The sequence below is a fragment of the Solea solea genome, chromosome 3 (genome assembly GCF_958295425.1).
Source record: "Solea solea chromosome 3, fSolSol10.1, whole genome shotgun sequence".
In the NCBI taxonomy this organism is placed as follows: domain Eukaryota; kingdom Metazoa; phylum Chordata; class Actinopteri; order Pleuronectiformes; family Soleidae; genus Solea; species Solea solea.
The window spans coordinates 34,879,848-34,900,474 of record NC_081136.1 but is presented as its reverse complement, the minus strand read 5'-3'; the positions used below and the strand labels follow the sequence as shown (position 1 = coordinate 34,900,474).

At 43.0% G+C, this 20,627-nt stretch overlaps 3 protein-coding genes across 6 annotated transcripts; 2 read left to right on the top strand and 1 right to left on the bottom strand.

Annotated features, from left to right (window-relative positions):
* The first annotated feature begins 755 nt into the window (after positions 1–755).
* gpr19 (G protein-coupled receptor 19) lies at positions 756–4,940 on the top strand. Its single transcript, XM_058625277.1, has 2 exons — positions 756–864; positions 3,274–4,940. Exon 2 carries the CDS (start codon positions 3,303–3,305, stop codon positions 4,566–4,568), a length of 1,266 nt encoding a protein of 421 aa, XP_058481260.1. The 5' UTR covers positions 756–864; positions 3,274–3,302; the 3' UTR covers positions 4,569–4,940.
* Positions 4,941–6,874: 1,934 nt separating this feature from the next.
* crebl2 (cAMP responsive element binding protein-like 2) lies at positions 6,875–9,640 on the bottom strand. 3 transcript variants are annotated; one of them, XM_058625263.1, is made up of 3 exons: positions 9,552–9,640; positions 8,220–8,417; positions 6,875–7,740 (listed from the first exon to the last, which is right to left on the bottom strand). In XM_058625263.1, exons 1-3 carry the CDS (start codon positions 9,573–9,575, stop codon positions 7,582–7,584), a joined length of 381 nt encoding a protein of 126 aa, XP_058481246.1. In that variant the 5' UTR covers positions 9,576–9,640; the 3' UTR covers positions 6,875–7,581. The 3 variants fall into 3 exon arrangements, with proteins under 3 accessions (XP_058481246.1, XP_058481247.1, XP_058481248.1); XM_058625264.1 differs by having other exon boundaries at positions 9,396–9,616; XM_058625265.1 differs by lacking the exon at positions 9,552–9,640 and adding an exon at positions 8,653–9,290.
* A 1,579-nt stretch (positions 9,641–11,219) lies between these two features.
* dusp16 (dual specificity phosphatase 16) lies at positions 11,220–20,323 on the top strand. 2 transcript variants are annotated; one of them, XM_058625614.1, is made up of 7 exons: positions 11,220–11,436; positions 15,906–16,143; positions 16,246–16,384; positions 17,671–17,834; positions 17,922–18,081; positions 18,165–18,288; positions 18,678–20,323. In XM_058625614.1, the coding sequence occupies exons 2-7, from the start codon at positions 15,913–15,915 to the stop codon at positions 19,744–19,746; spliced, it is 1,887 nt and encodes a 628-aa protein (XP_058481597.1). In that variant the 5' UTR covers positions 11,220–11,436; positions 15,906–15,912; the 3' UTR covers positions 19,747–20,323. The 2 variants fall into 2 exon arrangements, with proteins under 2 accessions (XP_058481597.1, XP_058481595.1); XM_058625612.1 differs by lacking the exon at positions 11,220–11,436 and having other exon boundaries at positions 15,872–16,143.
* The last annotated feature ends 304 nt before the right edge of the window (positions 20,324–20,627 follow it).

Below are 20,627 nucleotides of genomic sequence, written 5' to 3'. Positions count from 1 at the left end.
GTCTTTAAAAAAAGAAAAACTCAAAAATAGTTTCTGTCTAATTTCACTTTGGTTCTATGCTAATGCGACGTATAGTCGAGCGTGTCAATCCTACCGAACTATCGAACGTGGATTGTCCACTGTACAAACCTTTGTCGTATTTGTTTCACGTTAAATCCGTCGTAAAAACACTGAACTGTTTAATTTTTTTAACCGTAGATGCGTTTATGTGCGTAAAAATAACCACGCAGAGCATCGTCATCAACTGCTATTTCTAACAATAGCAATAGCTAGCCCAAGTACTTGTTTGTACTCATGTATTTTTTTATTTCATTTTATCTCTTACTAGTTACATTTTTTGTTTTCCCTCGAGGCTGTTTTTGCGATTTCCATGGTAGCGTTTTTTTCCCCCTCAATGCTGTTTTAATGCTAGCGTGTTTTCCTTGATTATGTTTTTAATTCAGTTTTTAACTTTTATTCTTATTAAATCCACTTTGAGTTGCGTTGCTACTGCATCAGTAAAGTTTGGTCGATTGATTGACGACGTCAGAACGTTCTAAAAACGCTGAAACGCTAAACGTAGCCTAATGTCCGAGTGCGCCTGCGAGACACAAAGATGCACAGATACTTAACGCAGACGTGAAAGTGGGCGTGACTAAATCTGTCCATGAGAACTCTGGTGGTGATTTTTTGCTGTTTTTGGACGTGAAGCTGAACTATCCCTTTAAGGCGGTGAGGGGGGGGGGGCTGGTCCTCACAGCAGCTTTTCCCGCCCCTGCTCTCTCTCTCACACACACACACGCACACACCTCCTCCTCTGAATCACGGAAAAACACCATCATCATCATCATCATGCAGCGTCTGATTCTGCTCCGCTCTCCTCCGGTGAGTTCACCGACAACAACCAACTGTAACCGACAAAACACCGTCGAACCGTCGGACAGCAGAGCTGTCATTTGTTTGTTCGTGCTTTTATTTTGACGGGTTATTTGTTTGTTTGTTTGTTTCGATCTTCATCTTCTTCTTCATCAGGAGCAAACATGTCGGGCTCAGGCCGGAGACCTGACGCTGTCCTCCTGCTTTTTATGTTATTGACATATTGATTGATTGATTGATTGATTGGTGATCGATTGATGACGTGTGCGTGTGTGTGTGTGTGTGTGAAGAAGCTGTGATGACGCACGCGGCGCGAGATCAACCTGTTTTTATGTCTTTGTATCGTTTTCATTATTGATGATTAATTTGGATGAAACGAAGCTTCTTCTTCATCATCATCATCATCGTCATGATGTTGTTAGTGTTTGTGGAGGAAAGGTACATCTACCCGGTTACCATAGCAACACAGCGCTAACGTTGATGCTGATCAGGAAAGAGATCGATAATGATTCCAATCACAGCTCAAACAGCTGATCATTTTTATTTGTTTTGATATTTAAGGACTTATAATAAATAATGTCTTATTATTTGTGGATTTATTTTAAAGTGTGCAATTTGCGGAAAAAAAATCGTTTTGTTTTCGTAGATTTCGTAAACGTAGCCTGATGATGACGATGTGTTCCAGGTTTGTAGTTGGAAGATGGAATTTCCAAGTTACTAGTCGGACATTTCAACTGGAATGTTCCCCTCAGGTGGGATTTACAACTCGGAAAGTCGGAACAACCTCACAAACCCCGACATGGGATTACAAAATGGCTGCCACTCGCAATAATTGCAATCATGTCGTACGTATAATAGTGCTGTTCTATTTTTTTTTTTTTCCAATTGTGTTCATAAAATACTTCACAGTACGTTGTAAACAGCTGCGATTGCTAACAATAGCTAGCTAGCGAGATACTTTGCGTCCTCCGTCTTTTTTCGGAACATCGTCATCTCAGAGGTGATGTCACTCCCAGGTCCGACTTCTGTTTTGTTCATGGAACGCACCATAATTGTTGTTGGTTTTTTTAACGTACCTGATTTACGGAAGACGCCATCTTGTGTTGCCTTGTTTCTACGGTAACCCTGAACAGACAAAACACCCAGACGCACACAAACATGGGTACACTTACAGGAATAATGTTAGAAAACAGAATTGTTGTGTTAGTTTGACTTTAAAAATACGTGATAGTATGGAAAGCTGGAAAAACTGCTGAATACTGACGAGCTAAACCATTGAGTATCACCAGCTAAGCGTAGCAGACACAGACATGGTTCATTAATAAATTAATTAAATAAAAAATAAAAAACACCAGAGGCTCAAACATGAAATACATTTTTGAGGTTATTTTTATTTTTCAGACAGAAATTGCCTTTGCTTTCCTTAGTTTCAGAATTATACTTCAAGAACCACTTTCAATTTGATCATGTTACAGTGAACAGAGTGTGTGTGTGTGTGTGTGTGCCTCTGTTGCTAAGAGGAAAATAAATCAGCGTAAACACAGAGGAGATGATAAACAGAACCTCTCCTCATGGGCTTCTTCAGCTGGTTTTAATGGACGTCCTCAGAGGACAGTGCCTCCCTGTGGACACTTAACTGGATTAATGAAATTACACAGGCTGCTGCTCATGTTTCACTGGTGATATGTTTATTTACAAGGTCGTTCTAGTTGTTGTCTTAATGTGGAACTGTGTTGCCGTGCACTTGAAGTTAACCTGCCCATTATCAATGACTGGCAATCATTCATTCATTCATTAATTTTCTAGTGCTTTATCCTCCGTGTGAGGGTTGAGTGGGGAACTGGAGCCAATGCCATCTGACATAGGGCCCAGAAAGGTGGGCTCACCGGCCCACCGAAGGACTAACCCAGAGACAAACAACCATTCACACCTACCGTCAATTTTTTGTGGCCAATTAACCTCTTTATGTTTTTGGACTGTGGGAGGAACCCGGAGAACCCACACCACACAGGGAGAACATGCAAACGCCATATAGAAAGGCCCTTGTTTGGACGAGGTCATGAACCTGAGACTTTTTGCTGTAAGGCAACAATTCCAGCCACTTCTCTGCCGTCCAATCATGACCAACCAAAAATCTTACATCACCAACCGTGATACATTAAACAACCAACTTACTCATCAACAGACCCCCGCTTCTCAACCTTCATACCAGTTTATCTATAAACCAATCAAGAAACCTACTAATCTGCCAACCCTCAACAAACTCATCCAACAAACTTATCCAACAAACCTCATGACCATTTGACTGACCAGCTGACCAACCTACCAATCTCTCCATCCTTGTTCACCAGAAAGAGATCAAGGATCTGAGTCTGGTTCAGGTTTGTATTAACGGTGAATCTGCTTCTGTCTCCACAGCGCCTCCTCTCTGGTGCAGCCTCATAGCGATGGTTTATGCGCAGTCGTCCCTCGGTGTCAATCCCTCTCTTTACTCTCCGTCTCTCGCTTATCAGATGTCATTTAACTACTCGGAGAGGGAAAACTCAACTGTCCTGGCAACCTTACCCACAACCCCCCTGTGCCGCCTTGAGGACTCCTCTTCTGGCCAGGCCAATCAGACCTACGTCTCTTACGAACTGACTTCAGGTGAGGTTGCGATCCTGGGACTGGTGTTTGGAGTTCTCTGGTTGATATCCATCCTGGGAAATGCTCTCGTCTGCCTGGTCATCCACCGCAGCCGACGGACTCAGTCCACAACCAACTACTTTGTGGTGTCTATGGCCTGCGCAGACTTGCTTATGAGCCTGGGCTGCGCACCATTCATCATCCTGCAGGTGGCATCAGGACGATGGCCACTAAGTGCCGCCGCGTGTAAAGCCGTGCGCTACCTACAGCACCTGTGCCCGGGCGTGCAGGTGTACGTCCTGCTCTCCATCTCTGTGGACCGCTTCTACACTATCGTCTACCCGCTCAGCTTCAAGGTGTCCAGGGAGAAAGCGAAAAAGATGATTCTGGCCTCATGGCTCTTAGACGCCACCTTTATCTCGCCCTGCTTCTTCTTCTATGGATCGTCATTCAACAATCACTGTGACTTTTTCCTTCCGGATGCCTGGGGCAGTATAGGCTACGCAGCCGTTCACCTGCTGGTCGGTTTTCTGGTTCCGGTAGCACTGATTGTCTCCCTCTACCAGCGGGTGATCCGCTACATCTGGAGAATCAGTGCCGATGGCCACACAGTGCGCCGGACAATGAACATTGTCCCACGGACTAAAGTCAAGACCATCAAGATGTTCCTGATGCTGAATTTGGTTTTCTTCCTGACCTGGACACCCTTCTATGTTGCGCAGCTGTGGCACCCACAGGAGTCTGATGGACCGGGCAGGCAGGGGCTGCTGTTCTTCACTGCGATCACCTGTATCTCCTTCAGCTCCACAGCGTCCAAACCGACACTGTACTCTGTCTACAACGCAAACTTCAGGAGGGGCATGCGGGAGACCTTCTGCATGTCGTCGATGAAATGTTACCGCAGCAACGCGTATACCATCACAGCAAGCTCTCGCATGGCCAAAAAGAACTATATCGGCGTGGTGGACATCCCTGTGCAAGCAAAAACTGTCGCCAAGGACGCAGTTTATGACACATTTGACCGAGATGCGAAGGACAAGAAGGTAGCGTGGCTAACAAACGCCAACCCGCCTAACACCTTTGTGTAAACCACCTTGGAGAATTTGAAACTGTGAAATGAACTAATGAAACTTTATTTAGTCACAAAACTTTAGCGTTGACGGGTCAGCTAACTGGAGGCTAACTATGTATTTGAACTCAACGAAACGTAAGTGTTCCATCGATATAAAGGGCTTTTTTTTAATGTCACACCTCATGGTAGCCATATTGGAAGTTCTCAAAAGCAACAATCTGATTTTCTACTGAAGATTTTAATCATTATTCATTTCGGTGACATGCTTCGATGGATTGTTTTGTCATAAAAATGTTGCGTTTTGATAACATTAGCTTGTTCAGAATCAGAATACTTTATTAATCCCCGGGGGGAAATTGTTTCAATTGTTAGCTAGCTAACTGTTGTTAGCAAGGTTCACTTTAATCAGGGGAGGGGGCGGGGACACGACGTTTCAAATGTATCTGTTTCCAGTTCTATGAACAAATATGAACCCGAGATGAAAGTGAACTGAATCATAAGAACAATCTGGTTAAATATTGCAGTTTGTAGAAAACTCAAAAGATTCTGGAATGATTTTGAAATTACTCGGGTAAATACGGTGCCTTTAAGTGTCTCGTGAACTTTTACGATATGTGAGGAAAAATATTGTATTGTTTTTTCATTTTCATTTGCTCTCACCCAGAAAGGGGCGTGGTCATTCTGACAGGCTGGTGACCTTTGATACATGGCTGCTCTCATTTATGGGGATAATGTTATAATGTTAGCATAACGTAAGGAATGAACACAGTGGGGGTAAAAAGTCTATTTGGAAACATTTCAAAGCCAAATTAAACAATTAAAAACTTCATATAACTAAAATGTATAAAATCCAAATGACATGAGGATGATGTTTCCATCAGAAGGCACTAATATTTATGGTTCAAATGTTTGGTAAATTCTCATTTTCAGTATTTCCAGGTAAAGTTCAAGGCAACAATGAATGAATAAATAAATAAATAAATATATCAGATTTCAAACAGAGCTGATGAATCAAGTAGTTTATGACAAGAAATCCATTAACAACTATATTAATAATGGATTAAATGTATTTTTAGGTTTCAGCTGCTCAGTGTGAAAACGTGTTGATTTGACAATAAAAAATGTGATCGTATTTTTACTGTTTATTTATATTTGTATACTGAACTTTGTCACTTTGTTTTTCCCTTTATTTAATGGACACAATTATATTGTCGATATTTTTTCACGTGTGTCATTCTGTGAATTTATTCTTTCTTTTTATCACAATTCAGTTTTTGGCTAACTACTACTATTATTGTTTGACGTTTATACTACTGCTGGCTATCTTCTATCTATTTTTGGTATTTTGGCTAGCTTCTAGCATTGCTATTTGCTTACTTTGGGCTAACAGATCAATTTTTGCTATCTTTTTGGGTAACATCGCTTTTATGGGACATAAAAATATTATTAAATATTAGGCTAATTTCTACCTTGTTTCACTATCTTTTTGCTAACCTATAGCTTTCTTCTAGTAATAATTATTCATGGCAGGTTGTACACTAAGAAGAGTAATGCTGCCCTCCACAGTTTGAAGCTCTCAAACTTGTTTTTACTGCCTTTTTGTGAATTCTAAATTCTAGCATTGTTATTTGCTAACTCTCTGCTAACAGATGATTTTTTTTTGCTATCTCCTGGGTAACTTCTAGCTTTCTTAGACATATTTTGACAATTTCTGTCATTGTTATTTGCTAACGTTGACCGATTTTTAATGTCTATATTTTGGCTAACTTATTTTGCTATCTCTTGACTAACCTCTAGCTTTCTTGTAATAATAATTTATGGCAGGTTGTACACTGAGAAGAGTAATGCTGCCCTCCACAGTTTGAAGCTCTCAAACTTGTTTTTGCCAACTTTTGGCAAACTACTACCCGTTTGCCATCTTTTGGCCAAATTCTAGCATTGTTATTTGCTAACTCTTGGCTAACGGATGCATTTTTGCTATCCTCTGGTTGACTTCTAGCTTTTTTCGGACATATTTTAGAAAATTTCTGGCAGTTATTTGCTAACTTGAGGCTATACTTCGGCCAAGTTCTAATAATGATTTATGGCAGGTTGTACATTGTGAGGCATTATGCTGCCTTCCACAGCTCTCAAACTTGTTTTTGGCATCTTTTAGCTATTTTCTAGCTATTTTCTGCATAACATTTCACTATTATTTAGCTAACGTTTACCTTTTGAGAGACTTTTAATTCAGCTCTTTTTAACCAAACGATAAATAACTGATCACACAGTGATGTAATAATCATGACTTCAGTGATGTCGTGTGTGAAATGAGCGGTTGAGTCTCTTTCTCAAACACTTTTATTTTCTCTGGGAAAACAAAAGAAGGTGCAAAAGTGAAGAAAAGTGCACAAACGTTGTCTGTTGGTCCTAAATTAAACAGTAACAGTAAATAATCACGTGACAGACGTAAAAATATAAACAAAGAGCACATTTTTTTTTTTTTTAAATCACTGACTATAACGGAGAAGCAGAAGCTGAAACACTGAAAAAAAATACAATCAGAGTCATATCTGGACTCTGCTGCTCTGACCTTTGACCTTCACAGTGTCAGTCAAACACTTCACACACACACACACACTTGTTTCCTCCTTAGACATTCATTGGTCATGTGACTTATCAAACAAGTCTCGCTTGAATTTTTCAAATTATGACTCGTTTGCGTCTGAAAATTCTTTAGTGATCAATTTAAATCCTTCTGTGACAGTAAAAACAGTGACTCATCAGATTCTTTCACTAAACTCAGTGACAGTCAATAATTGACCTAATTCTGATGTTTTACACAACTTTTCTTCCCCCGTAAGTTCTTGGAACTTTAGATTCTCGAGACTAACAGAGATATTTTCTGTTGTCGGGACGTACGACAGTGTCGTGTGTGCGTGTGTGGGGATGATTGACGCTCCTCGTCTTTAACATCCATCACAAGCGAGGCACTCTCTCTCTCTCTCTCTCTCTCTCTCTCTCTGACGCGGCGACGCTCTGCAGTCGCTCTAACTCTGACCGTTGGTGCTGACGTTGTTGTTGTTCTTGTTGTTCTTGGACGCCTTGATGCCGCCGCCCTGAGGCGGTTTTTGCTCGTCTCCGGTCAGAAGAGCTTTGATTTCCGACGGGATCTTCCCCTGATCCATGGCGGAACACCACTGTTTATACTGTCAACAAACAAAAGGTAACAATACAAAGTGTTGCATAAATAAAGATTGAAAACATGCTGCTTTTAGTATTAGACTGATCTGACACTGAGTCAGTGACTTCTCACAAGTAAGATCATTTTCATTTTAAAAAGTACATTTGATTTCATCTTTAAATCTTAACGTCTCTTCACCGTCACAGGTGAATCCCGGCACAGTAAACTCACCTGTGTAGTATTTAACCATCACCAGTGTAAAAATGTAAATATTATTGTCAAAGGTCACCACTTGTAAAACCAAGTGTAAAACTACCACTGGGTGTCTTAGGAGCTTTTCACCTGCAGCTTTAGACTCCACCCACACCTCAGGTCAGATGACCTGAAGTGAAATGTTTGTTTGCAACGATACTGAGGACTTCTTCTCTGCTACATGTATCCAATCCTGCTTCAGTGACTGTGATTTTGAAGTTTTAAATGGTTTGTGAATAAAAGTGAGCGTACCATCTCCAGCTCCTCCCGCAGAGCACAGATGGCTCGCTCCTTACTGGACACCAGCTCCTCCAGGTACTGGTACCTCAGCTTCTTCCGGGCGCGACACTCTCGGGCGCTCTGGCGGCTCCGCTCTAGCTTGGCCTTCAGGTCGATCTTGGCAGGTTTGCGGCCGCGTTTGCCCGGTTTCTTCACTTTACCGCCCACCATCTGACAACACAGCACACGTATGTTAACATGTCCTTTATTCAAGACACGAGTAGAAAACACAACAATGCAAGACGACACTGAGGCTTGCTCTTATATGTATGTGAATTAGGGCTGCAACTAACGATCATTTTCATAATCAATTAATCTGTCGACTTTTTTCTCAATTAATCGAGTAATCGTTTGGTCCATTAAATGTCAGAAAATGATGAAAAATATTGATCAGTGTTTGTCAAACCTGGAAATGACGATGTCCTCAAATGTTTTGTTTTTGTCCACAAACCAAAATGATTGTTTTGATGATTTCTTAGTTATACGGAGCAAGAAACCAGACAATATTCACATTTAAGAAGCCTGGTTTTAATTCTTTAGAAAACACTCAAACTGAATAATTGACAATAAAAATAGTTGACTATTCATTTAGTAATCGAGCAATCGTTTCAGCCTTAGTGTTAATGTCACGGAGTGCAGCTTTAAGACCATAAAGAGACACAACACTACTACAACACAACTACAAAAATACACAAAGCAACTATAAATACACGAACAACGACCGAAAAAGAACCACAAATAGATGAAATACAACTACAAACAGACACAAGCGCAAAGAGACGCAAAACAACTACAAAGCTATGATACGAGCACACATAACCATGTAATAACTAATGTTGTCATATAGAACATTCAGGAAATAGTTTAAATACTCAAAACTTAAATTAAAGTCTTTGAATGAGTTGAATTCACGACTTTTATTGAGGCTGAAACGCTGCAACGTTAGCTGCAGTTAGCTTCTATCTAACGTACGTATGCTATCGCAGCTAGCCTCACGAGCGAGTTAGTCACCGACCGAGACAGTTGACTATTACTACTACTATAACCAGGTTATATACGTTACCATCAGCCACCCGATCACGGACTAGTCTGCGAGCAGTCGCCAGTTTTAAGCTGGTAAACTGGGGTTAGCCACCGTTAGCTTCTCACCTTGTTATCATCCATGATGGTCAGAGGAGCTAACGGGCTGGCAGCTAGCTGACGTTAGCTCCAGGCGGCTAACGCTCACGCAGAGAAAACGACGTAAATTAGAGCTAAACAACAAACAATCAGAAGGAATTAACCCAGATTATTGATCTGTCTCACTTTGTTTACATCGTGTTTCCTCATGACGTAACGCGCTTATGTCAGTGCTGTGGCTTTTTTTTGTTTTGGTTTTTTTTCTTCAACAAAACTTTATTGACAAAGACGAAATGACAGGCAACACGGAAATTGACCGTGAAAATTAGGAAGCGCAGTGAACTTTACGTGATTACAAAATAAAATACATCATATATTAAATGTACACAGAGGACATTTTAGGTACATTTATAAAATATCACGTAAAACGTGTAAGATTGGAAGCAATTTTGTACTGTAAGTACTGTAAGTTCAAAATTCATGTATCTGTACTTTTACTTTTTTATTTATATTTCGAACAACTTTTACTTTTACTCTTTTAAGGACACATGTAGACTAGCAGAGCCAGGAATTGAACCCACAACCGTCCAGTTGAGAGACAACTCGCCCAACAACTGAGGCTCACTTTTTTAATACTTTTTAAAACTTAAGTACATTTCATATGTTAGGAAATTACGTTTGATACTTAAGTGCAGTAAATATAATATACTTTAAGACTTTTACTTCACTAATATAAAAATGGTGACTTCATCTTCTATTTTCAATAGTCTAACTTCAATGAATTTGTTGTTTTTATATCTTACACTTATTGTATGATGTAATACATCATCGAGAAAAATTAACTTCGATTTTCATACATTTGAACATTTAAAACAAAACAAAAAATTAGAATTTAAAAAGCAACTTTAATGAACTGGAACTCAAAGAATTTTTGACCCCTTTCACTGTCAACGAAGACTAAACTAGAGCAGCAGAAAGCACTCCTCATGTCCTGCACTTCACTGAGCTTTGATCACTGCGGGTTAACCATGCGCGCTAATTGCCCCAGTATGAAAAACTTCTCCTTCATCACAGCCTTTTGTCCTCGAGCTGCTCACCATTAAACCCTCTGATTCGTACACTCCGAAAATCCATGAAGATTGCATATTTGCTCACATAAACCATATATTTTACAAACAGGCTTTTAAATCTTAAAAATAATACCTGAATCATATAGAAATGTATGTAAATACACAACAAAAATTACAATACTTAAACTTAAATTTAAAAAAAAGAAATTCCACGTCCTCCCCCACGGAAAATGTTAGCAAAACATGTCACTTTCCAAAGTACAAGACAATGACACCAAGAGGGGGCGCTCACATGTAAACACAGTGACAATGAACACATTTTGTATCTTAATAATATATTTACTTAATTTTCCAGCCTTTTTTTAGCTGGAAATTACTAGACGTTTGTACAACATTTCTAAATCCCATTGAGAAAATCGTCAATTTTACATCACAGCACACAGGAGTCGTTGATCCCCTTCTGTCTCCATGAGTTTAAAGTTTAAATGTCTTATTTTGTGACTTTAGTGTTTAAAATGCTTCATTTACATTTACCTCAGTGACACAAACTGACCACATGAGGCGGCAGTAGACCAGCAGCTCATATTTCCCCACTACCTAAAATCACTGATTTTCTCTATGGACTTTGGTGTGGGAGAGTGGGCGGTTTTCATACAACCCCGCTTCATGAAACCCTGAACTATCCCTTTAAATTTGACGGTCAGCCATGTTGTTTTTTTGTGTCGGCTCAGTGTGGACGTCACTGCGCCTTTAAGCAGCCTGTTGAGTTCACATTTGACTGGAGCTGCGATGACGACATCGCTGTATTTTTAACGCAGTGACCTCATCTCTTATGGCAGCGCGAGGACCGAAGCTTCGTCTCTTCACCTCAACTTTCTTCTTTCTATCCCGTGAAAAGCCTCGTCTTCACCGGGTCGTCACGGCGCGGACCACCGCCGAACCGCCCCGAACCAGGCCGGACGGTTCCGGTGGAGTTCGGATTCTGACGTCGAGTTTTAACGGTGAGTTTACCGTCATGTCTGCTGGGTTTTTTAAAAAAAAAAAAGCGTAAATGAGCCGCGGCAGCTGCTGGAGTTCCGTTAACGGGGCCTAAAGTTTGAACCGAGTCCTCGAGTTTGTACCGAGTGTGACCGCGAACCGTCGGGTTTTAGAGACAGTCGGGACAGTCGGTCTCCAACTGAGCGGCGAGTGAACGTACGAAGAAATGTTCACGTAATGTCCGAAAATGTCGAAAACCATTAAACCAGACTTGATCCACGGCTAATCATCAGCCGACCGTAAAAGTCAAAATAAGTCGCCAATACCAAACCTCATTGAAAAAACAGCGTATTTTAGAAGTGGAAGTATTCATACATTTACTTGTCGTACCACCTTAAACACCCCACCAGTTTAACATTTTGGAACACTGCTCATAATAATATACACCATTGTGTTATATAACACTATTAACACAACCTTGTCTCAGCTGACATTAACGTTTAACACTTATTTTTAACGAAATTATCTCCTGTAACCGATACCAATGCGCATTTTAGAAGTTGAAGCATTGAAACATTTACTTGTCTTACCACCTTAAACACGCAACCAGTTTTAAAAATGTGAACACAGTTCATAATAATACACACCGTGTGTTATATAATAGTATTTACACAACCTTTTACCAGCTGCCATTAACGTTAAACACTGCATTTAATGAAACAATCTCCTGTAACCAATGCCAAACCTCATTGAAAAACATAGCACAATTTAGATAAGGAGCAGTAAACTTTCTTTCACTTTTCATACTTCCTTTAACACACCTCTGTCTTTATATATAAACATTGTTCTCCGTAATAAAACATGTATTCATATTAAAATACTATTTTAACTACTGTTTTACCTGCTGACATTAAAGTTTAAAGCTATATTTACACCAACAATCCTCTGCATTAAACACCAAATCTCATTGAACAAAACGGCACATTTTAGCAGCATTCTTTATTTACTTTTCATCACGCCTTTAACACACAACCCGCCTTAAACAATGAATACTGCTAAAAGTGATAGTAAAACTACATGTATTTAATTACACAGAGATCATTATCATTACCAAACTTCATTTAAAAAAAACCCTTTAGTACCACAACACACCAGATGTGATTTATCTTTAAATACAGTTAATAATAATATATTTATTCAATTAAATACTACTTTAAAAAAAAAGTTTTTTTGTTTTTTTTTAAATCCCCTTTTCCAAACCTCATGGGGGGAAGCACATTTTAAAGGAGGAAGTGCATATAAACACTTCGTCAACTTTCTGTGACACTGTAATTAACATAACTGCCCTTAAGCACCAAGTGTACTGCACTTTTATTTTCATCTTCCTGACGTGCTTGTTGTTATTTATTATTTTTTTATCATTATGTGACTGAAGTACTGATTTTGATATCAAGGAGACGCTGTGCTCTTGCGATGTTTCTGTAACATCAGTAACGAAAACTCATTTTAATTATATGCACACTTTTGTATTGTAAAATAACTTTATCAGCTGACCTTAAAGTCAAAATAGTCTCACTTGTTCAATACCAACAAACCAAACAAACTTTTTATTTAAAATTAATTAAAACTAATGTGAAAGATGTTTCAGTTGAAACAGTTTATACAATTTGAGATAGGGCTGTAAAAGTGTTTTAAAATCTTATTTCATTTCCTTGTTGATCTTTTTTTAAATTAGTTGAGGGCAGGAAACATTTTTGAGGTCAGTTTGACTCCGCCCCCTCAATCTGGTTTTACCTGTCGCGTGTGCGTGTGTGTGTGATGGTGATGAGTGTAGCAGGACATTTTCTGGGTCAGATGTTAACAGCAGGAACCATTTTTAATGGAGAATGTCGCAAATTCAAGGAAAGACACAAAACGTTTTCTTCAGGAGCAGACGACGGCGGACATTTTTGTCGTAAATATTTGATTGAACTTTGAACATTTTACAGCGGTAACATTTGAATTTAAAAATGACAGAGGTGACGTTAATTTACGTGACGACCTGCGTCCCTGCTCGTTCATGTTGCTCGTAATTTTCATTTGGTTTCACTCTTATCTCTGCTAAAGATCGTACAAATTGAAGGAACTTTCCTTAGCTTTAAGAGAATTTGGACAGCCTGGTTACTTCCCGAGCAGATTTGGTTTTCATCTCAGGAGAACGTGTGGAACATTCAGGTGAGGTGGGAGAGGGGGGCGGAGCTTGGTCTGAGCCGCAGGTGGCAGGAAACTGGCCAAAGGGGCTCACTGTGAATTATCTGGAGCTTTTCCCGCTGTGTTTTCTCACATGAGCTCACACTGCGACATTATCCAGAGGTCTGACCAGGGAGCTGATGAGGGAAGCTCTGGAAAATGTCTGCAGCGACCGTTGCGTCCGCACCGACAGCTCGTCCAGACACTTCTCAGTGACGTGTCTCGACTTCAGTGGAGGTCTGAGAGCAGTTATCATCATCATCATCATCATCATCATGGTGACTACATGAATACATGGGTTTGAAAATTCAACAGGAATTAAATCTTTTTTATGAGGTGTGATGTGTCTGGGGATTTTCTTCATCTTCAGTCGTCTCTAACTGTAGGTTTGTACGACATCAGGGAAATTCCTGCTGTAGACCTGTGAGTCAGTGTGTGTGTGTGTGTGTGTGTGTGTGTGTGTGTGTACATGTGTTAACAGGAAGTTAAAAAGCTCTGGAGACGCGTCAGGACCAGACTCATTTTATCATCATTGATGCTGTTCCATGCTGTTCCAAGCAACGGTTTGGCTCTTGGCCGAGTGGAAAGGGAATTTGGCTTGTAACTGAAAGGGTTGTCGGCTCAAATCCTGTCAGGTCAAAAGGCTGGGGTACCTCTAAGCAAGGTGCCCAATCCCCATTGCTCCCCATTGACTGGGTCCACGAGTCCTCTAGCCACTAGGTTCCCATACAAGCCTGGATAAATGGTGAGGGTCGTGTCAGGACTGGCATCCGGCTTAGAAACCCCTAGAGAGAGAGAGAGAGAGAGAGAGAGAGAGAAGCAGAAACAACTGAGATTTATTTATCAGCTGACGATTCATAGGTGTGAGACAAAAAATATACGGCAGCATAACGTTGTCCTGAATATAAAAAAAATATTATTATTCCTGTGCTGCTCACAAATGTTCGTCTCCAAAGCTGCCATCAGCGAAACACTTAATTTAAATCACTTTTATCTACTGAATTTGTTCAGGGACATGTGTCTCCTAGTTTTACGAGAAACAGATGTCCTCAAAGAGGTGGTTAGCATTGGCAGCGATGGATAGGAAGTGAGGCAAAAAGCTAATGAAAACATAGCTAAAGGCTAAGTAAAACATGGCTAAGCATTAGCCTAAAGTTAGCACAAAGTTGGCCAAAAGAAGGCTATTTGTTAACTAAAATTTAACCAAAATACGGATAAAACTTTGTCAGTTATAGGCAAATTATCCTTAAAGTGGTTAAACGTTAGCGAAAGAAATATTAGCGAGTAAAAAATAGCAAAAAATAAATCAATAAATCCCAAAATAGTAATCTAACTTTACAGTATCTTAAAGTTAACCATAAGATATCTACAAAATTTGTCATACGAAAGATAAAACTTTGTCAAAAATTGACAAATCATCCTATAATAGTTAAAAGTAAGCAGAAGAATGGCTAAATGTTAACCAAAAGACTGATAAGCTAGTTGAAAATGGCAAAAAAAAATCATCCCCAAAATAGTTATCTAACTTTACAGTAACTAAATGTTAGTTATAAGAAAGATAAAATAGCTAAAGGTCAGCGTAGAAGTTTAACCAAGAAAGATTAACCAAGTTAAGTTTGCCGAAAACTTTTCACACTTAGCCATAAGATAGCTCTTAAGTTCTTCTGTGCGTATGAGCAGCAGTTTAATTGCCTGTTAAACTGATTCATTATGAAACTGAACCAAACTTCCTTTCTTTCTCTCTCTTTTTTTTTTTTTTTTTCAGTCTTTGAATCCACTTGAGCATGAAGACCAGGTTTGAGCCGCGCAGTGATGTCATCAGTCCTCAGTCCAGGAGAAAAGACGGCTTTTGTTTCCCGCCGGCTGTGGTGTGAATGAAGCCCCGCCCCCTCAAAACACGCACATAACAGGAACACACTTCCACCAGCGTTCACACACACACACACACAGATAGTTAGTGGGGCAGTGAGGCCTCTCTCTCTCTCTCTCTCTCTCTCTCTCTCTCTCTCTCTCTCTCTCTCTCTCTCTCTCTCCCTCTCTCTCTCTTTCTCTCTCTGCCAAGCGCCATCAGGATGACATCATACCGGCCCGACACAATGGAGCTCTTCATCCTCTGAGGTTCCTCGCCAGGCTGCGTCACTGCGCCGGACCGCTGGCTCGGGACACCCAGGAGGGGGAGGGGCACTACCAGCAGGGAGGGCGGGGGGTGGGGTGGGTGGGAGGGGTTTTCTGACATGTCCGAGCTGCCGGGGTCCCGGTCCAGGTGCGCGATGGCGATGCCCAGTGCGGCCGTGCGGGCCATCGGCGCGGAGGCTCTGGTGGCGCTGCTGGAGGGCGGGCTGGACCGCGTGGTGCTGATCGACAGCCGGCCGTTCGTCGACTACAACGTGTCGCACATCCTGGAGGCCGTGAACGTCAACTGCTCCAAGCTGATGAAGAGGAGGCTGCAGCAGGACAAGGTGCAGATTGCCGAGCTGCTGCAGCACTCGGCCAAGAAGAAGGTAAGCCCCGCCCTCCGGACCTCCCACCCTCAGGTTCAAATATACTTTTAAAACCGCCGCCATCTTGATCTCATCTCTCTGTCTGTCTCTCTCTCTCTGTAGCTGGAGCTGCAGGGCGATCAGGAGGTCGTTGTGTACGATCAGACTTCCTCTGACCCGGCGACGCTCGGATCTGAGTCGTTCCTCAGCGTCCTGTTGGGGAAACTGGAGAGAAGTTTTCCCTCCGTGCACCTGCTGTCAGGTGAGGTCTTTTATCACGCTGCGCTGGCGACACCCAGTGGCCGGAGGTTTTATCTCATCTGTCAAATATTCTCAAGAACGCCTCAAATTAATCTCCTCGGATTTTATGCAAAAACGTTGACCTGAACTCTGGTGGCCAGAGGTCAAAGGTTAAGACCATGCTGGGCCTCTTGAACATTAAAGGGACAGTTAGAGGAGTCTCAGTTCCTCTTCAGAGACGTCGTCGTCCTCTCTCTCTCTCCCTCTCTCCACAGAGGGTTACGCTGTGTAACCATGATGTCATGCTGCTCTGCTGACTCCGCCCTCGCATCTAAGCGAAATCCAAAAAACATCCACGGCGAGCTTCCAAAAAAGAGACGATCAAACGGTTACACAAGGCTGCTGCGTCATCGGCAGAGACGCCTGAGTCATTACAGACGGCAGAAAATGTTCTGTTGAACTCAGCAGGAGGCAGAGACTCTCAGAGGCACAAAGATTTAACTCTATTTATTGTTTTTCTTTCAAATGAAAAACACATTTAAATAAATCTAAAGACTGAGGCTGTAAATAAATAATGTTTATCTCAACAACAACATCTCATAAGTCACACACATATCTGGTGCGTTCAGTGTCACGTCAGTTTATTTTTACATTTTTTATTTTTCCTCTGACTTCAACAAGAAAATAAAAACAAACGTTAAGTTTCTATGATTCGTCGTAAAGATCCAGCGATATCGGACAGAAAATGCTTGCCTCCCAGTGCATGCTGGGAGACGTCACAGATCATCAGCTTGCAGTACTGTTGCCTGGCAACAAGAGGAGAGGACAGAGCGTCTGTGGAATAACTGAACACACGCAAACGCACACTTTAACTCTAACCCTAAAACCAGGTCTTAACCTAGAATAAAACCCTTTAGAGTCCAGACAGATTGTCCTCACTTCCCCAAAATGTCCACCCTTCCTTTTTTGGTCCTAACGAAGATCCTGGTCCTTCTCAGGTCCTTTCTGTGTTGAGTTGCCGTGTTTTTATCCGTGTTTGTGTGGCTTTTCCTCCCAACATTTAAACCTGTGTTAATCTGGACAGATTAACTCAAAGGGATTAGTAAAATTTACTTTGACCATAATCTCGTTTTGCTCTTTGACCTTGTCTCAGACTTTTATCTGTCTGTCACCTTGTCCTCCAGGTAGATTCTTGTCTTTTGACCTCGTCTCACATTAACTGTCTGTCTCAGATCTGATGGCTCACATGTCTCTGACATCGTCTCGGATGTCTCTAACCGTCTAATCTCCCGTGTCCTTGTCCCTCAGGTGGCTTCTCCGAGTTCTCTCACCTGTTCCCGGGTCTCTGTGAGGGAAAGTCCACTCTGGTTCCCTCCTGCATGTCTCAGCCGTGTCTCCCCGTCGCCAACATGGGACCGACACGCATCCTGCCGCACCTGTACCTGGGCTGTCAGAGAGACGTGCTCAACAAGGTACGCACACCCGGGACGCGGCGCCACAGACATGAGCGTTCGTGGACCTAAATGTTAAAAGTTGGATTCTTCCTGTGAACGTTTCAGGAGCTGATGCAGCAGAACGACATCGTCTACGTCCTGAACGCCAGCAACACCTGCCCCAAACCCGACTTCATCCCCGAATCGCACTTCCTGCGCGTTCCCGTCAACGACTCGTTCTGTGAGAAGATCCTGCCCTGGCTCGACAGATCTGTGGAGTTCATAGGTCAGACACGCAGATAAAACAAACAAGCGTCATGTGACTCGCCGACATGGCTCTGGTGCTCAGTCTCCGCCTCTCTGTTTCAGAAAAGGCCAAAGCGTCCAACGCTCGGGTCCTGGTTCACTGTCTCGCCGGGATTTCCCGCTCAGCCACCATCGCCATCGCCTACATCATGAAGAGGATGGACATGACGCTGGACGAGGCCTACAGGTCAGTCAGACTCCACGCCATCACGACACACGACTACTTCCTGTTTGTTTCAGATTTGAAATGCTAAGGAGGTGTCATGTGACCTCCTGCTCACCTCGTTAGAAAGGACGTCACAGGTCGGTCTCAAGATGCCGTGAAGTCTTCGAGGCTTGATCACATTGTAGCGGTTCACATGAAGGAGCGAGGGGGCGGAGCCGCGTTCCGTGTCGCTGACGACAGACTTTGGTGTTTGAAGTCAGACGGAGCACATTCCTCGGAACAATGCGGACGCTCGGTCCTAATGAGACCGAGCTTTGTTAAACCTCTAATTAATCCGCGTCGCTGCTCGTTACAGACGCTCGCAGTGATGAGCGCTAATGAACTGCCTCCTCTGTTCTTCTTCCTGTCAGGTTTGTGAAGGAGAAGCGTCCGACCATCTCGCCAAACTTCAACTTCCTGGGTCAGCTGCTCGACTTTGAGAAGAAGATCAAGAGTCCAGACAAGACGCTTGTGTCGCCTGGCGTTGAGGGACCTTCTCTACCCGAGGACCTGGAGCCGCCGCCCTGTCTGGAGGCCCCCATGGGCTTTGGCGTTAGCATGCTAGAGCCGCTCACGCTGCCGTGCATTTTAGCCGACGCCCCCGATGAGCGCGTGCTGCCGCAGGCTCTGAGCAGCCTGCAGCTCACTGACGGACCCGAGGACAATGCACGGCTCAAACGCTCTTTCTCTCTGGACATTAAGTCGTTCGGCGAGGCGGGCGGGACGCCCTCTCACCGAGCGTTCGCGCCTAACGGCGGGTCAGGTGACTCTGCTGACTTTTACAAACCCTCGGCGTTTAAAGAGCCGACGAGTAAACCGTGCCAGTTCTCACCCGTGGAGGAGGTCTCGGAGCAGTCGACTCCGGAGCAGAGCCCCGACAAGGAGGAAGCGAACGTGCCGTCGCCGCAGCCGCCGAGCAGCTTCACCAAACTTCAACCCGCAGCTCCGAACTGTTCCCAGCAGCTGCACCGCAGCGGCAGCACGGAGAACGCCACCAGCTTCCTGTTAGGCCTCTCACGCAGCCAGCAGCACCTCGCCGGACCCGGAGGCGGCGCCTTGAAAGGCTGGCATTCGGACATTCTGTTGGGCCCCGTCGCCGTCTCCACGTCCTCGCTCGCCGGAGGCTGGTACCTCTCCTCCGACTCCACGCGCTTCTACTCCACCTCTATCCTGAGTGGGGGCGGCGGCTTCACGGCGTACAGCTGCAGCCACGGCCTGGAGGCGGTGCGTCGCCGCAGCACCCGGCAGAGGACGGGGGACCGCGGCGACTCGAGGAGGAGCTGGCACGAGGAGAGCAGCTTCGAGAAGCAGCTGAAGCGGCGGAGCTGTCAGATGGAGTTCGGAGACGGGATGACGGACAGTCGGTCGAGGGAGGAGCTTGGGAAGGTCGGCAGTCAGTCGAGCTTCTCCGGCAGCATGGAGGTCATCGAGGTCTCCTGAGGCTGAGCCAACAAACTTCAACAGCAGCAACACCCGCAGCATCACCTAGTGCCCAGTCCACGCCATGACACACGGGATGTGTCAGTGTTAGCACGGGAGAGACGTCCGCTGTAACACGTCACATGAAGATAAAAACAATTACAATTTGAATAAAACGTCATAAATCGTGTAAATTTCAGATTTTTCAGTTTTTATCGTGTTCACACGTCGGCCATTTTCCTACGACATCACACTCTGTGGACAAGACAAAGTTACACTGCCGTTTTAAAATGGCGGCAGTGTTTGTATAAAGTTTGTCACCGAGCATCGGGATGCTGCCGGTGTGTGTGTTGCTATGACGACAGACTCTGATGAACACGTGTGCTGTTTTTCCCTCCTCGACCGCACAGATCCTCACTATGACTCTCAGGTGTGTGTGTGTATGTGTGCATACGTGTGTGTGTGTGTGTGTGAGTTGCCGGTGACATATCGCTGCCTGACTGTTCACGTGTTAACAGGAAGAGGAAATGATGATGATGTCACATTTGATGATTCATGTTCACTTGTTTTAGTAAAATAAAGTTAATTTGACTCTGAAGTGGAGACGGGGAGGTGTCTACGTGTTGAAATCAGCGGAATGAGCCTTTACTGTCCCATGTGTCCACAGTGCACTCTGGTGGGCAACTTGTGTCATTACACTCGCGTGCAACAGCAGTCCACACTTGAGCTGGAAATTCATACATGACTTAAAGTAGTGTATAAACATGATTTGTGTTATATACAGTCTTTAACATAATATAACATTTACATGACATAACATTGTCTTTTATGACATACAATGTACATTATATAATATACATACATGTACTGTGCAACATGTGACATTTAGGAAGATATATAAC

What these genes read in the sequence shown, in the direction of transcription:
- gpr19 (XM_058625277.1), top strand. Translation starts at nt 3,303, where the DNA reads ATGGTTTATGCGCAGTCGTCCCTCGGTGTCAATCCCTCTCTTTACTCT.
- crebl2 (XM_058625263.1), bottom strand. Translation starts at nt 9,575, where the DNA reads ATGAGGAAACACGATGTAAACAAA. An exon ending in GGAAACACGATGTAAACAAA is followed by an intron (nt 8,418 to 9,551) that starts GTGAGACAGATC and finishes CTGTGTTGTCAG; the next exon opens with ATGGTGGGCGGTAAAGTGAA. An exon ending in TGCGGGAGGAGCTGGAGATG is followed by an intron (nt 7,741 to 8,219) that starts GTACGCTCACTT and finishes GTTTGTTGACAG; the next exon opens with TATAAACAGTGGTGTTCCGC.
- dusp16 (XM_058625612.1), top strand. Translation starts at nt 15,877, where the DNA reads ATGTCCGAGCTGCCGGGGTCCCGGTCCAGGTGCGCGATGGCGATGCCC. An exon ending in CAGATCTGTGGAGTTCATAG is followed by an intron (nt 18,082 to 18,164) that starts GTCAGACACGCA and finishes TCTCTGTTTCAG; the next exon opens with AAAAGGCCAAAGCGTCCAAC. An exon ending in ACGCTGGACGAGGCCTACAG is followed by an intron (nt 18,289 to 18,677) that starts GTCAGTCAGACT and finishes TCTTCCTGTCAG; the next exon opens with GTTTGTGAAGGAGAAGCGTC.